Genomic DNA, 15,547 nt, shown 5'->3' on the forward strand with positions numbered 1-15,547 from the left:
AGGATCACTATGAGAAAACAGGTGCTCAATAAAATCAGTTCGCCACTGTTATTTATTTCTCCGTCAAACTAAATTGTTATAAATTCGTATTCAGCTGCAAGTGGGCGATGTTGTGTTAGTGGGAAAATTGAACGGGATTCTCTACTACTGAGCTTGGTAGCAAAAGAAAAAGCGGAAACTTGCGAAAAAGGACCTTGTTTTGGACCGTTCAGCCTGAACACATTGCACAAGCCACATGGAAAAACCATTATGCACGTGCAAGCACTGCTGTTTAGGTGTGAGATGCTGTCACTTGCTTGGCTTTTTGAGAAGACATACCACCAGTTTTAGGCATTATCTGACAATGCTTCCACGACAAAAATTGAACGAGTTTGAGAGGGGACGAGCTGTTGCATGGTTCCAAGATGGTGTCCCCAAGCGAGAAGTGGCCAGGCGACTTCACGTGTCCATCTCGGTCATTGTCAGACTGATTCAACGTTTCACAGCCACTGGGAGGGTCCAGGAAAGACGCAGACCTAGCTGGGCGACCAATACAATACAATACAATACAATAACTTTATTAATCTCTAAAAGAGAAATTACATTGCTGAGCGTTTGTGTCCGTAATAATAACATACATAAAACATTCAAAATAAACATTTGTTCTTTGTCCTGAGAAAATATAGTACATTGGTTATCACATAAGAAAGTATATTAAAAATAAATTAACATGCATTCACCATCAACAATGCACAAAAGAAAGTCAGCACCTTGCCGGTTATCACATATTGTCTAAGAGAGTAGAATGCAAAACAAAATCAACAATACTGAAACAATACAGAACACTGACCCCGTGCATCAGAGCGACAACACCAGCATCTACCGCCCCACCAAAGAAGACAACTCCACGTGAAGATTGTCTCATTGAACGACTAGCCTTGCAAACAAGAACAGCCTCTTCCAGCATTATTCGAAGGCAGCTGAGGGTGGCTACTAACACCAACAACAGCCAACAGACCATACGGACTCGCCTTCATGGGTTTAACCTCCGTTCTCGTCGCCTAGCTGTACGGCCACGTTTAACTCCAGCCCATAGGGCAGCACGCCGCCCCTTCTGCAGACGTCACGTGAGGTGGACACGTCAGCAATGGTCCCAGGTCCTGTTCAGTGATGAATCACGCTTCACCCTGAACCACAACGACGACCGACTGAGGGTCTGGAGGCACCAAGGGAAACGCTACATTGACGCCACTGTCCAAGAAAAGGTGGCCTTTGGTGGAGGTTCTGTAATGGTCTGGGGGGGCTTTCAGCCTTCACCACAGAACACCCTTGTTTCATGTACAGGGTAACCTGACTGGCCTCCGATACCGGGATGAGATCCTTCGACCGCTGGCTGTGCCTACACTGCAGCAGATGGGACCGCAGGCTGTCTACCAGGATGACAACGCTCGCCCCCACAGGGCAAGGGTGGTCAACGACTTCCTGCAGCAGTCTTGAGTCAACAGAATGGAGTGGCCAGCATGCAGTTTTGATCTCAACCCGATTGAGAACCTCTGGGATGAGTTGGATCGCAAAGTGAGGAGCAACCACCCCCCTCCCAGGGATGTCCAGCACCTCTACCAGATGCTGCAGGCTGAGTGGCAGGCGCTTGCACAAATGATCTTCACCACCCTGGTGAACTCTATGAGGACTCGCTGCGTCGAGTGCCAGAACAGCTAGGGCGGTTACACGCATTACTGAACTTTTGGGAGCATCTGAATGCCATGTCTTGTGATTTCAACGACTTTGTGAAATCAAATTTCTATACGTACACACTTTGATAAAATGTACAGACCAAACGATTGCTCGAAATTGAAGGAAATGTTGTATCGTTATTACTAAAGCATTGAATTAAACGTTTGCCAAATACCAACGCATTGGCTTTCTTATTTGGAAAGTTATGACTTTGTGTGCAAGTGATCCTTAACTCAGTTTTTGTGAGTAGCTTAGAAGCGCAATAACTCGGAGTAATAACGACATGTGTACCGACAATAATGACTCATTCTAGCAAGAATTCATTCGAGCTAGCCAGAACTATTAAGAGCGGGAAGAGCGTTGAGTGTTCGGCCCCACAAAAAAAAGCGCTCTTCTAATCAACACTGAACTTGGAAGAAAAGAAAATGTTCATCCCGGACATGGACTTTACACAGGCTTTGGTGTGACAAAGCCGAGAATGCGCCTTTTACTGTGACGATATGCAGCCGAATTGTAAGTAAATCACGCTGTGTGTGTGTGTCAGTGTGTGTGTGCCGCGCGCGCGAGTTTTACGTGTGGTTGCTGGCGGGTTCTCTCTCTCTAATAACAGATAATTATCGAGTTTTCAGCGAAACGCGGATGGGGGCGGATATTTTACAAGATCAAGTATTATACGCCAAGCCTAAGACGAGGCGTATTATACTTGTTGGAGTCAAATTTACCGCCCATATTGCTGCGCTGAAAACACAATAGCGTTGATATTGCTATTCTGACCGTGATGTATAAGTTACAGCTCCGTCCATCCATGATATCGCGTGGCATTTTGTCGAGACTGGGTCAATGAATATGATGACGTCACTCGAGGCTCTGTCGAGAGTGACTTCATATTCATTCACCCCGTCGAGACAAAATACCACGCAATACATGGATGATTCGGAGCTGTAACGTATTATATGGCATGCCCAAAGCGGTAAGGAGAAGTTGTAGAACTGTATTTTGTGTCAGTCTTGGCAAGGCGCAATTTTAACACTACGCTGGAACGCTGAAGAAGAAGAACACTACGAACGAAATAAACGTTAAACCAAAATGTTACTGTTTGCTCTCACCGCAACAAGACTAGGTGTGTAGTTTGAACACAAAACCAAAATGTTACTGTTTACTGTCACCGCAACAAGACTAGGTGTGTAGTTTGAACACAAAACCAAAATGTTACTGTTTGCTCGCACCGCAACAATACTAGGTGTGTAGTTTGAACACAAAACCAAAATGTTACTGTTTGCTCGCACCGCAACAAGACTAGGTGTGTAGTTTGAACACAAAACCAAAATGTTACTGTTTGCTCGCACCGCAACAAGACTAGGTGTGTAGTTTGAACACAAAACCAAAATGTTACTGTTTGCTCGCACCGCAACAAGACTAGGTGTGTAGTTTGAACACAAAACCAAAATGTTTGCTGCTTGAGAATAGCACTGAATAAAATATCATGGATACAAGGCATTTCTTTTCTTCAACAGGTCAAAAGGGCGACACTTCTTCTTCTTCTTCTGCGTTCGTGGGCTGAAACTCCCACGTACACTCGTGTTTTTTGCACGAGTGGAATTTTACGTGTATGACCGTTTTTTACCCCGCCATTTAGGCAGCCATACGCCGTTTTCGGAGGAAGCATGCTGGGTATTTTCGTGTTTCTATAACCCACCGAACTCTGACATGGATTACAGGATCTTTTTCGTGCGCACTTGGTCTTGTGCTTGCGTGTACACACGGGGGGTGTTCGGACACCGAGGAGAGTCTGCACACAAAGTTGACTCTGAGAAATAAATCTCTCGCCGAACGTGGGGACGAACTCACGCTGACAGCGGCCAACTGGATACAAATCCAGCGCGCTTCCGACTGAGCTACATCCCCGCCCTAAGGGCGACACTGAACTAGAGAGGGGAATCAATGGATACGCCAAGGTCTTCCAAGATCAGAACCTACAGGACCGGCTGGCTCAAACACCAACAGGGCGGTCAAAGCATCTGGAGTTTAAGACATGACAGATAGGGCATGAACACTTTATTATCTACATGCATTTAATTTCAAACGTTAATATGGAACTTTGTCTCCTGTTTGCATCGTTTGTGTTATACATAGACAGACACTTTACTGTTGAAGCCTACACGTTCGTATATAGCCAATACTGAAGTGAAATGTTATGTGGTAGTTGACCGGTCAACCTTATCTAGACAACCATGGAAGAGGTAGGTAAATCTTGTCGAGAAAGTATCGAGGTCACATGCTTGTCTGACAAAACGCTGGCCTCAAACATGATACAGGCTATGGCCGTCTCGAACAATCAGGACCTCTACAGATTGATTACGAGTGTACGGTCCGGGCGTCGGGTCTTCAAACAACTATGTCTCAAAGGGGATATTCCGTTCTCCGCGTTCGACACACTGGAAGCAAAGGGCGAAACAGACCTGGCTTTTCACGTGGCCTGTTCCCATAGTGAGTGGCCCTCAGTCATCAAGCTGTACGAAAATCCCGAAGTCCGAGCAACTACCCGTGCTCTGGGTTTCCACAAAGCTGCGAGAGAAGCAAGCAGGGAAGTTGTGGTTAAGATGGCTGAGAAGGATGTTTGCACCACCAGTCAGCGTCGTGGGGCTTTCTACGAGGCAGTGAGACAAGGGCAGCTAACGACCGCATTTGAACTAACATGCACGTGCAACAAGAGTTTTTCCAACAACGACCGAGTCTTTGCCCTGCAAGAGTGCCAACGACTAAGGAAGTGGGAAGATGCCGTGGACTTTACGTGGACGCTTTCCGGCGCCGCGATACACGCCAACCTAAAGTTGATGTCCAGAATGGTCGCAGGAGCCAGCGAGGATGGAAAACTGTCGAGTCTTCTTGAACTTGCCGGCGATTTCAGCTCGTTGTACGAAGACAGGAAGTTTCTTAACACTGTTTTCAGAGAGGCCTTGAAGCGAAGTAAGACAAACTTTGTCTTTGTGTTTTGCAGAAGATGCCTTAGCCATGAATGGCGTACACGCCGACGCCCGCTCAGAGTGGCCACAGACATTTCAGTGCGAACAAACAAGTGGAATGCCCTGAGAAAACTGTCTAAATTGCATCCCTTTCGTCTGACTGAAGATCAGTTTGAAAAGACACTGACCAAAAGCTTCAGACAAGAAAAAACACGGGACCTCTGCGCACCTTTGCTGGAGACCATCTTGGTCAAAGACGTCCTTGCGTTTAATCTAAAACATGTGTCTACAGAAGTATTTAAAGAATGTCGGGATGGGTTCGGGAAGGAAAACACTCAGTGGTGTTTCACAAATGAACACTATAACCTTGCCCTGTTGCTGTCTCTGGCATCAACATGCTGGACGACAACTCTCGATGTTGTACAGAGACTCGGTAGCAAATTAAATCCAGGGTTCCTCCACAGTGCGTTCGAGGTAGCCTTTGATTACACTAAGCTTGACGTGGCTGTCGGACTTCTCAGGCACATGGAACTTGGGGCACACAATCATAATCGGATTTCTTACCTTCATTGTTCTCCCTCCAAAAGCAGGTGTCTCGCTGAAAAGTGCAAAGAGAATGGTATGATGTACTGGACTGTGTTCGTGGCAGCACGTTCATATAACTGGGACTGGGTCCAAGAAGAACTAAAAACGTGCCACGACCCAACCATTGTGGACTTCGCTGTCACTGTAGCAGCAAGAGAGAATCAATGGGAACAGGTTGAAAGTCTCCTGCACAGATGCTCAGAGACCAGCCCGGCGCTTGGAAAACCACTAGCTCTTGCTGTGAAGAAAGGTCAACTCGAACATGCTAAAGTTCTGATAGGCAAAACTGACCCTCGCGTAGAAGAGGACGGTGTTAGCCTGCTGCAGCTGGCTGTGCGCTGTGAGTCCAACAGAGAAGAGATGGTCAAGCTGTGTATTGAAGCTGGACTGTCCACTCATGAAGCAGTGCGAAAGCTCGATACGCATCCGGATCCGAATCCGTGGATCACCTCTTCTGCCATACTGATGGCACTTTTAACAAGCGAGCTTCGAATCTTTAAACTGCTTCACGACTCAGGTGCGGCTTCCAATTGTCACCTCTTTGAACTGACCAGTGAACAGTCACTGTACATCCCCGATCAGATCAAGCAAGAGCGGGAGAACATCATCCAGTGTCTAGAACAAGCAGCAAGCACACCTCGAAGCCTGCAGGGCATGTGTCGTCTGCTCGTGTCGCATCTGATTGGCTGTCAGCCAGGCCGAGAGGACAGAATTAGGTCACTTCCGGTCCCTCATCAGGCGAAGCAGCTCGTTCGATTCCGTGATATCCTTGATCATAAGGCTCCGTGAGGTAGGGATAGGAACTTGTCGCAGTGTCGCATTTGGGCTCTTGTAGCAAAGTCGTATTTTGGCACTTGCCACAATGTCGCAGTTCGGCTCACTATCTGAGATCTGGTCAGGCTTTTACATGGGATAAGAACGTCCCTCAACTTGGACACATCACACAAATCAACATCCTGACCGCTGCCTGTGCCCAGTGAGATTTTTGTTTATACATTATTTGCATAAAAAAGCCTGTAGTGGCCGTTAAGAAATTAATTCATCAAAGCATTATCACTCGACACAAAAGAGCACATAAGCTGTTGATTTTCGCAATGTGCCAAAGTGAAGCCATGGTTTTATCCCACGTGATAGCCTAGACAGATCTGAGATGGCGATCCGTATGGTATCGTTTACACGAGAAGGGCTTTGCCTTTAAGTCGTGGAGTCCCAAACCCTCCACAAACTTTGAGCTACAAGATGCTAGCACATGTGCTGTGGTCTCTTAATTCGACAAGTCAAAGTTTACCAAGACACTCTACGTTCTCGTAAGAATGATGGTGCGAATTATAAACACATAGCAATGTACTTTTATATGCTTCAACAATTATTGATTTCTGTTTCTTTCGCAAGAGGAAACACAATCAGGCCGACATCATCGATTTTCTGATTTGATACGTTGTCTTCTACGATTGGCTGAGCGTGGGAGACACAGTTTCTACCTCGCTTGGCAGAGTCCCATTGACTTAGTTTTAAATTAGTTTTATGTGACCTCTGTTTTAATTTCTTCTGGAGTTTGTCGTAAACTCAGTGTGACTGTGATGGTATTGTTATGTAATCAGTGCATGTGGACCACGATATAGGCATGTATAGGCGACATTAAATAATATAAACGTTAGCGTTTTTGTCATATAGTAAAAGATAGCTTCCTCCTCGCGGTTACCAACATGTAAACAGGAAAGGAAGGCACGCTTATAGTATCATATTGAAAGAATTAAAACAATCTTACTTATTCAAAAGTTGGGAAACTTTCTTTCTTTATTAGGTGAATGCTCGCCCTAATAGGCTTGAGGTTTGCTGGCCGATGTGAATGCGTGATATATTGTGTAAAAAATTCCATCTCACACGGCATAAATAAATTCCTGCGCCTTGAATCCGTGGTTGAGATATGTGCGCGATATAAATTGCATAAAAATTAAAAAAAATAAATAAAAATAGATAAAAAATAAATATTCTTTGCGAAAAGCAAAAAAGAACCAGAAAAGAAAAAGAACGAAGGAAGCGGCTTTCGACACAAAGTGATCAAATAGATTCAGGTTTCGGAAGACAGGAAACAATTACAAAATGCAGAAGACAAATGACAGGCCAAAAAAATGGTCTCCAAGATGCCCGTAAGAGTTTGAAATATTAATGACTAGATTTAACGAGGTCATCACATTGGATATTTGAAACAGAGGGGGAGGGGACGGAGGAGTTGTGTGGGTGTCAATGGGAATAGAATTGTAGTGAGGGTCTGAAAAATGAAGGTTAAATTTGCAGAAAATCGTGTGCTTCAGATTCTGCATTTTCTTGTCTGCCCAGCACATTAAATGATAAAAAATCTTTTAAAGCTGCTGTGTGTGCACGTGTGTGTGTGTCACTGTGTATGTGTCACTGTGTGTGTGTGTGTGTGTGTGTGTGTGTGTGTGTGTGGTAGTGTGTAGGTGTGTGTGTGTGTGTGTGTGTGTGTGTGAGCTCAGAAATGCGAACACCCTCACCCTTCCTCCCTCTTCCTCACATTGGCAGACGCTTGCACTTGCATTTACATATACCCAGACCGACCGACAGACAGCCAGGTTGAAAGAGACAGAGAGAGAGAGAGACAGAGAGAATGATTGACACACAGACAGACAGACAGACAAACATACACACAGGCAAACAGACAGACAGACTCACCTTGACTGACTCAAAGCAGGGCCAGCAGAACGTCGAGGCGCGACAGCATCATGAATCGCCTCCCCTTCTTCCGGCGGCAGTTTCTCCGAGTTGGACCTCGTCAGTCTCATGGCGTGCACATCTGAGGGGGGCACCACACACACGCTCTTGCGTTTCTGCTTCGATGTCCCCTCCCCTGGATGATCCCTGTCTCTGTCCCCAGAGTCTCTGTCTTTCTCCAGTGAAGGTGACTCGTTTTTCGTCACAGGGACAACATCGTGTCGAGGACTGCTGCTCCGTTCCCAGTCCTTCGACCGATCTAACCTTTCGCCGACGGGAGAAGAGGCTTTCAAGTGGGAGTACTTTTCGCGGGGTGGATTCGCTTTGGACGGTTTTGTTGAAGACGAAGAATTTGTCGTAGTAGTTGGGACCAGGGAGAGAGATCGAGGTTTCAGTAGCACGTCACCGCCGGAAGCCGCACGCTTGCGCATGCTCCGCGGTGGAACTACTCCCTCCGGCGCAGTTGCAGAAGACTGCTCGTACGCTCTCGTAGAATTCTTTCTCTCGGCATTTCTGGTGTTTTGAGACTCATCGGAGCAGTCTTCGCTGCCTACTTCGTTGATGGTGGCGGCGGTGGAAAACTCACCATGGGCACCAAACAACAATGACGACGATGGCGACTGCGAGTGCTGTCGTCTGCTGTAGTTAATGGCATCGCCGAAGGAGCGGGATCGTGTGACTCTTGGTGACACGCTGAAGTCAGGCGGACCTGTGATCGCTGTCGGTGATGGCGGTGGCGGTGTAGGCGGGGGTGTGGTCGTCGATGCTGTCTTTGGAGACTGTTTGTCTGTTGACCCCGTTAGCGATCTGTAACAAACACGCAGGAAGGAATATTTTAATCAGGTAATAAATGAAGACCGAAAAGCACCTGTCTGTAAGTTTAAAAACCTAAGTGCGACAAGAATACAGAAGATTGAGCAAGGGATAACACATGGATATAAAAAGAACGATAGCCAACGATTGCGTTCTTGTCAGATTCGATGGTCGTTGCGTAGGCATAAAACAAGCAATAGCCAGCTAGACATATGAGAATCAGAAATGGAACAGACTAGAATGATGGTACAGAAATAGCGTTAATAGGATATTACTTAGAGGATTGGCATGATAATGATAGTTGGCATGAGACTAACTCTGGGATTTCAGAAGTAAAAATGTGACCCTCCACCACGGAATGAGTCGCATGTCACCTTTGCATGATTTTCATATTTTTACATTTTCCTAAAGAGTTTGTTATGCTCTATCCAGTGGTGAAAACCGTTTTAGAAAAGAGCGAAAACTTGTCGAGTTATAAGCCTGTGACTAAGGTGACCCTCACACTGTTACCAGGCACCCCCCGAACTAATATTAAGCCTAGCGCAGAACCGCGCGAGGTGACATGCAACTCATTTCGTGGTGGAGGGTCACAAATGCGATTTTAATGGATGTAAGGAGCATACACAATATAAAATATGATATGTATACAATATAAAGTATGATAGAACTAGTCTAACATTGTGACGAATGCCTATTACCTGTAAGTAAACTCTCTCTCTCTCTCTCTCTCTCTCTCTCTCTCTCTCTCTCTCTCTCTCTCTCTCTCTCTCTCTCTCTCTCTCTCTCTCTCTCTCTCTCAAACACACACACATGCACGCGCCCACGCACGCACGAACGCATACACACACACACACACACGCACGAACGCATACAGTACACACACACACACATACACACACACACACACACACACACACACACACACACACACACACACTCAAAGTATGTGGACCAATCGGTCGTCCATGCTTCACGCTTCTGTACAATGTAATGGGTCGCGTGGCATTTTTGATCCTGAGCCCTCGAACATCGTACAAAATGACACAGACACGAACTAATTCACGAGCAATTCAGAGCAAATAATCTGTCTGATGGAGAAACCAACAACCAAACTAATTCAGTTCGGCAAGCAATATGGACGCAAATAAATACCAGTCTTTTTCTCCATAAGGAATTGAATTACACACACAAGCGCGTCCAGCAAGCGAACGGAAGTTGCGCAGTCAACGCAGAACGGTAGTCGGAACGGCGTTCTGTTGAAGGACACGTTTTGTGTGTACTGTTTTGCACCTGCTGCTTGTAATACGCTACGGGTTGAGCCTTCGTGCAGGAAAATGGTGATAACGATAATAAACAAAATAACGAATCAGGATTACCTACTTTAGGAATGAATGAATAAAGAAAGGTGAAAGGAAGGAAGAAATACAGTAAGGAAGAAGGAACGAAAGCAAAAACAAAGCAACGTGGAAAAAGCAAGTTAGGAAGGAAGGAAGGAACAAAGTAAAGTAAATTGAAACAAACTCCACTAAAGCCGTTAGAATGCAAGGAATGCAGTACCAAAACGATTAAAACATTTAACAACAGCAGACTTTGGATGTTAATTGTGCTAAAAGTTTGCTGCTGCATGCTGCATTTACGAGTAGAGGAGAGTGTACATGGATTATGTTATCATGCCAAGACCAGCACCGATACCGCTAGGCTATCGATCCAGCAGCAGACTCGCATCGCTGCCCCCTTGTAAACTGATCAATAATTATGTTTCTTAATTCTCTCTCTCTATTGTTTTCTTTATATCCCCCTCTCTCTCTCTCTCTCTCTCTCTCTCTCTCTCTCTCTCTCTCTCTCTCTCTCTCTCTCTCTCTCTCTCTCTCTCTCTCTCTCTCTCTCTCTATATATATATATATATATATATATATATATATATATATATATAATTATATATATATATATAATTAGAACGCTTACAAACTCCTTTACATCGATAGTCATAATAATTTTAAGTGCTGGCAACAACTTTTTATCTGCAAATTGAACACGTGTCCGGGCGAGACTGTGTGTGTGTGTGGGTGTGTGTGTGTGTGTGTGTGTGTGTGTGAGAGAGAGAGAGAGAGAGAGAGAGAGAGAGAGAGAGAGAGAGAGAGAGAGAGAGAGAGAGAGAGAGAGAGAGAGAGATGATAGTGAACTGCATCGGATGGACTGAAAAAAATGAGAGAACTTGACAAATCCAAGAAAGTTAAGAGTCTCGGGCGTCGAGAGAGGATGATGATCAATAAATCAATATGAGGCTGGTGGCGGTAGAGCGGGGGGATGCGGGTAGAACTGGGAAGGGAAGGGAAGGGAAGGGAAGGATCGGGTGGCACGAACACGTAGTCCTAATTGGAGATTGTAATAAATAATTCAGAAAGTGGTGTCCATGTCAACGTACATCATTCGATGAGCAGTTAATTGATTCGTAGTTGTTTTAAGGAAAGTGACAGAAAGCAGGGTAACCGTTTCCTATTAGTTGGTAAGTTAATTAGTTAGTTACTTTGTTGCTTGTATGTTTGCTCCCTTTTCATGCAATTGTTTGTGTGCCATGTGATCAAGAGCGACAGTCAGATATAGCCCATAATCTAATATATTTATGTAAAAGTTGATTTGATTGATGTATGTAATCTTTTTCATACTTTTTGATGTCTTTGTGTTTGTTCTGTAAATAAGGCGATGTGGAGCCAAAGGAAAAATCCCCATGAGTATGCACATACCGGGGTCAGGCTATCTCCAATTAGGTGGCGGGGCGACCATCCCCAACCCGGCGGGTCCCCAGGCGGCGGATAGGGGGCGTCCCTTAGATATAAGGGATTGCAGCGATATAAGTCGGGCTTACCCGGACGAATAAGCTGTCCTGGACCAACTGGCGGTGTTCCTATCAGAGCGGGGTGGTTAACAGGTGGCACTGTTGACTAGTAAATACCCTATGTGCTCATATGGGTTCATCACGCGGGTAAGAGGCGCGTTAAAACCTCTGCTACCTGTGCTCCCAGGTAAGGTCCCTGACCAGGGGCTAAGGGTGGGGTAACCCCGACAGAAACCTCTAGTGCTGAAGTCGGCGGTACTAAGCGAGACAGCGCACTTTAACGGATCACAGTACCACGCACAACATCGCCATGAATACACGCAGTATGCACATAGAAAATGAACAATAAAGTTCTTATCTTATCTTATAGATTTTTTTTGGTCTGGGATCGTTTGGAATGGTCGCTGTGGGCAGGTGGCCCTTATTGGGAGGCGATCGCCAAAGCAGGTTTGACTGTATCAACCTTTGCAGAAATGACACAAGAGCGTTACTTTACTTGCAACAGTCCATTGTCTGAAGTTCTAAAAACTAGAGTCAGCAGAACAAGATATACATTATACTCAAATACCACGCAGAATGATTTATGTTTTTAATGTCAAAAGAAGTAGGACAGTCTTTAGAATTGATACCGCAGACAAAAGTGAGAAGCACATTATAAGCCGAAAGATAGAACTCTTAAGAAAGACATTATCATCTCAAAGAGAACAAACATAAAAGAGAAAAGAGCAAAGGGGAAAAAGTCTTGACGAGAAAGAATAGCTGAGACATACAAGGACCAATGCTTCACTGTAAGATTTGAGCTAGGGAGTAATTTCAAAGCTTTCACCGGATGAAGTAACAGAAACCTTAAACGTGGTTGGAAACTGGTTGGAAAAATGTATTCTTTTGGAGAAGAAAGAGTGATCATTGTGTCTGACTAAAAGTTCTCTCCTTTTCTCTACCCAAACTAAAGAATGATCTTTGTGTTGTTACGTGTTTTGTGAGTGGTTGTTATTAAAGGAAAATCTGTTAGACGAGCTTGGCTCTGCTATTCTTCCGTAATGTTCGCAAATGGGCTGTCAATGAATGCAAGCTGCAAGAGAGAGAGAGAGAGAGAGAAAGAGAGAGAGAGAGAGAGAGAGAGAGAGAGAGAGAGAGAACGAGAGAGAACGAGAGAGAGAACGTATTGAAGAAATTGACCGTAATAAAAGTAGAAGTAGAAAACACACACACACACACACACACACACACACACACACACACACACACACACACACACACATACACACACACACACACAAAGCAACTAAATCAAGCAGTACGAGGGCCAACTGAGAAGTTCCGGCCCCAACTAAAAAGGAGTTGACTTAGACATACACAATTTGGCATGAATCAAAAACGTTTCTTATTAAGAATTCATGTAAAATGATACGTAATTAAACCGGTAATTTTGTATGACTTGGCTTCTCAAAGTTCCATTATCCACTGTTCAGCGCACAATTGGGGAAAAAACAATAACAGAGCAGTGATCCAATAATTATATGCAAAGAAAAATATTAATCCCACTGGAAATCCATGAAGACAGAAAGAGTTGACAATGATGCCCCTTAATACACGTACACCACAGTAAAACGGTGGTCAGCTGAATTCTGGCTTGGGGTGTGAACTGTCCAAGATGAACAAGAAGAGCAAACGCTCGATCGAGTCACTTTCGCAGTTCTGAATATTATATGAGGCATCAGATGGACAGGAAGAAATTGCTATTCACAACACAATGAGTCACGTTCACATAAAATTTGAGCCCGGTCACTTTTATAGTTTCCGAGAAAAGCCCAACGTTAAGTTGTGTGTTGCCGAACAGAAAAGGCTAGTTATCTCCCTTGTTTTTCTGATAACGTTCGTAAAAGGCTACAGATGTAAATACTTTGATGTAAAGAATAATCCTACAAAGTTTCAATCACATCCGATGAACTTTGTCAAAGATATAAAATGTCTAATTTTTCCTTTGACGCTGACCTGTGACCTTGAAAAAGGTCAAAGGTCAACGAAACCATCGTTAAAGTGTAGAGGTCATTGGAGGTCACGACTAAACAAAATATGAGCCCGATCGCTTTGATAGTTTCCGAGAAAAGTCCAACGTTAAGGTGGTGTCTACGGACGGCCGGACAGACTAACACTGACCGATTACATAGAGTCACTTTTTCTCAAGTGACTCAAAAACGGGTTGGAAATCCACCAACAGTCACAACGGTTGATGCTGTCTGAGCACTAGTGATGCTGGATCAACGTGTGAGCACCTATTTCATTGCTGATACACTTGGCACCTCACAGGAGATTATTTGGAGTATTGTGTGCAAAGAGCTGTTCACGAAGAAAGTTTAAGCAAGGTAGGTCCCCAAACTTCTAACACCTGAACAGAGGCACGTCAGATTTAACATGCCTAGCGACGTTTTACGCGTATTTGAGGCAGAATCAGAGGATTTCATTTACCGATTTGATTCTGTTGATGAAACTTGGGACATCACTTTCAGACTTAAACCAAGCAGGAAGTACTTCAAGGTGTCTGCCCCGCCAAAGAAGACTGCAGGGCCGGACCCAGGGGGGGGTTCCAGGGGATCCGGAACCCCACCCCTGGAAAAAGCATGTACCTTGCTTTGAGTGTTTTTTTTTTATTTTTTACTAGTTTTAGCACCAAAACAATGCTGCTCTTAACCCTCAAAACAAGGCCCAGAATGCACCAGATTGCACAGATTTTACCCCGGACGCGCTTGTGGCTTCGCCACTTCGCTGATTTGCCCCCCCCCCCCAAAAGGAGGAACCCCCCCCCCCTTACAACTCATTTGGTCCGGCCCTGGACTGGGGTTATCACCACTGAAAAAAGGTGATAGACAGTAACGGGTGAATTCCATTCCACGTTTCTGAGACAACTATACGACATCACAACCAAAGCTAAACGCCGAGAAATGCTCCACAAGGTGGTGCTGTTCCACCAGACAACAACCCTGCCAGTTGGTCCTGGGTTTCCATGGCAACAACTCATGAATGCTGCTATGAGATCCTTAACCATCCGCTGTACTCGCCAGATTAAGCAACCTCAGATTATCATCTATTTCCATACATGAAGAACTAGAATGAATACCCGCTTCGCCGGGTAGCCGGCTTCGCCGGGAAGAAGTACTTAGAGCCGTACGCCGGCTTCGCCGGGTCCGAACAATGGACCCGCCAAGCTTAGGTCCCTCCCAGATTCGTGGAATGGGAACAGCACGAAAATGATTCAGTGGCCATAATGCCATTCCTGACCATATCGAGTCCCATCCTTATCGACGAATGTAACCGGGGCGGGGATATAGCTCAGTTGGTAGCGCGCTGGATTTGTATTCAGTTGGCCGCTGTCAGCGCGAGTTCGATCCCAGGTTCGGCGGAAATTTATTTCACAGAGTCAACTTTGTGTGCAGACTCTCTTCGGTGTCCGAACCACCCCCCGTGGATACTACATTGGGTGTGCACGTTAAAGATCCCACGATTGACAAAAGGGTCTTTCCTGGCAAAATTGCTTAGGCACAGTTAATAATTGTCTACCATACCCGTGTGACTTGGAATAAGGCCGTGAAAGGTAAATATGCGCCGAAATGGCTGCAATCTACTGGCCGTATAAAATTTCATCTCACACGGCATCACTGCAGAGCGCCTAGAACTGTACCCACGGAATATGCGCGATATAAGCCTCAAGCCCCAAAATCGATTCAGCGCTGCGCGCTGAGAGCACGTGTTGAAATATCTCATCGATGATATTGTGTCCGGGGTGTAGCTGAATACGGTGTCCAAATTTGAAAAAGATCCACCGAGAACTTTGGCTTTGGTGTGTCGGTATGGGGGCCCGGGTAGCTGAGGTGGAACCAAAATAGCTGAGGTGGAACCAAAATCG

The 15,547-nt window shown here is 45.2% G+C and overlaps 1 protein-coding gene across 2 annotated transcripts in view; it reads right to left on the minus strand.

Annotated features, from left to right (window-relative positions):
* Nucleotides 1-9,434, minus strand: part of LOC138981716 (GRAM domain-containing protein 2B-like) — a 126,829-nt gene extending 117,395 nt beyond the window's left edge. The window contains exon 1 of one of the 2 annotated variants that reach the window (XM_070354767.1): nucleotides 7,956-9,434. In XM_070354767.1, coding sequence (XP_070210868.1) covers nucleotides 7,956-8,425 — 470 coding nt within the window. In that variant the 5' untranslated portion in view covers nucleotides 8,426-9,434. The remainder of the gene's footprint in view (nucleotides 1-7,955) is intronic. The other variant, XM_070354778.1, reaches the window with a different exon arrangement.
* Nucleotides 9,435-15,547: the final 6,113 nt, after the last annotated feature.

The sequence above is a fragment of the Littorina saxatilis genome, linkage group LG1, assembly GCF_037325665.1.
Source record: "Littorina saxatilis isolate snail1 linkage group LG1, US_GU_Lsax_2.0, whole genome shotgun sequence".
NCBI lineage: Eukaryota > Metazoa > Mollusca > Gastropoda > Littorinimorpha > Littorinidae > Littorina > Littorina saxatilis.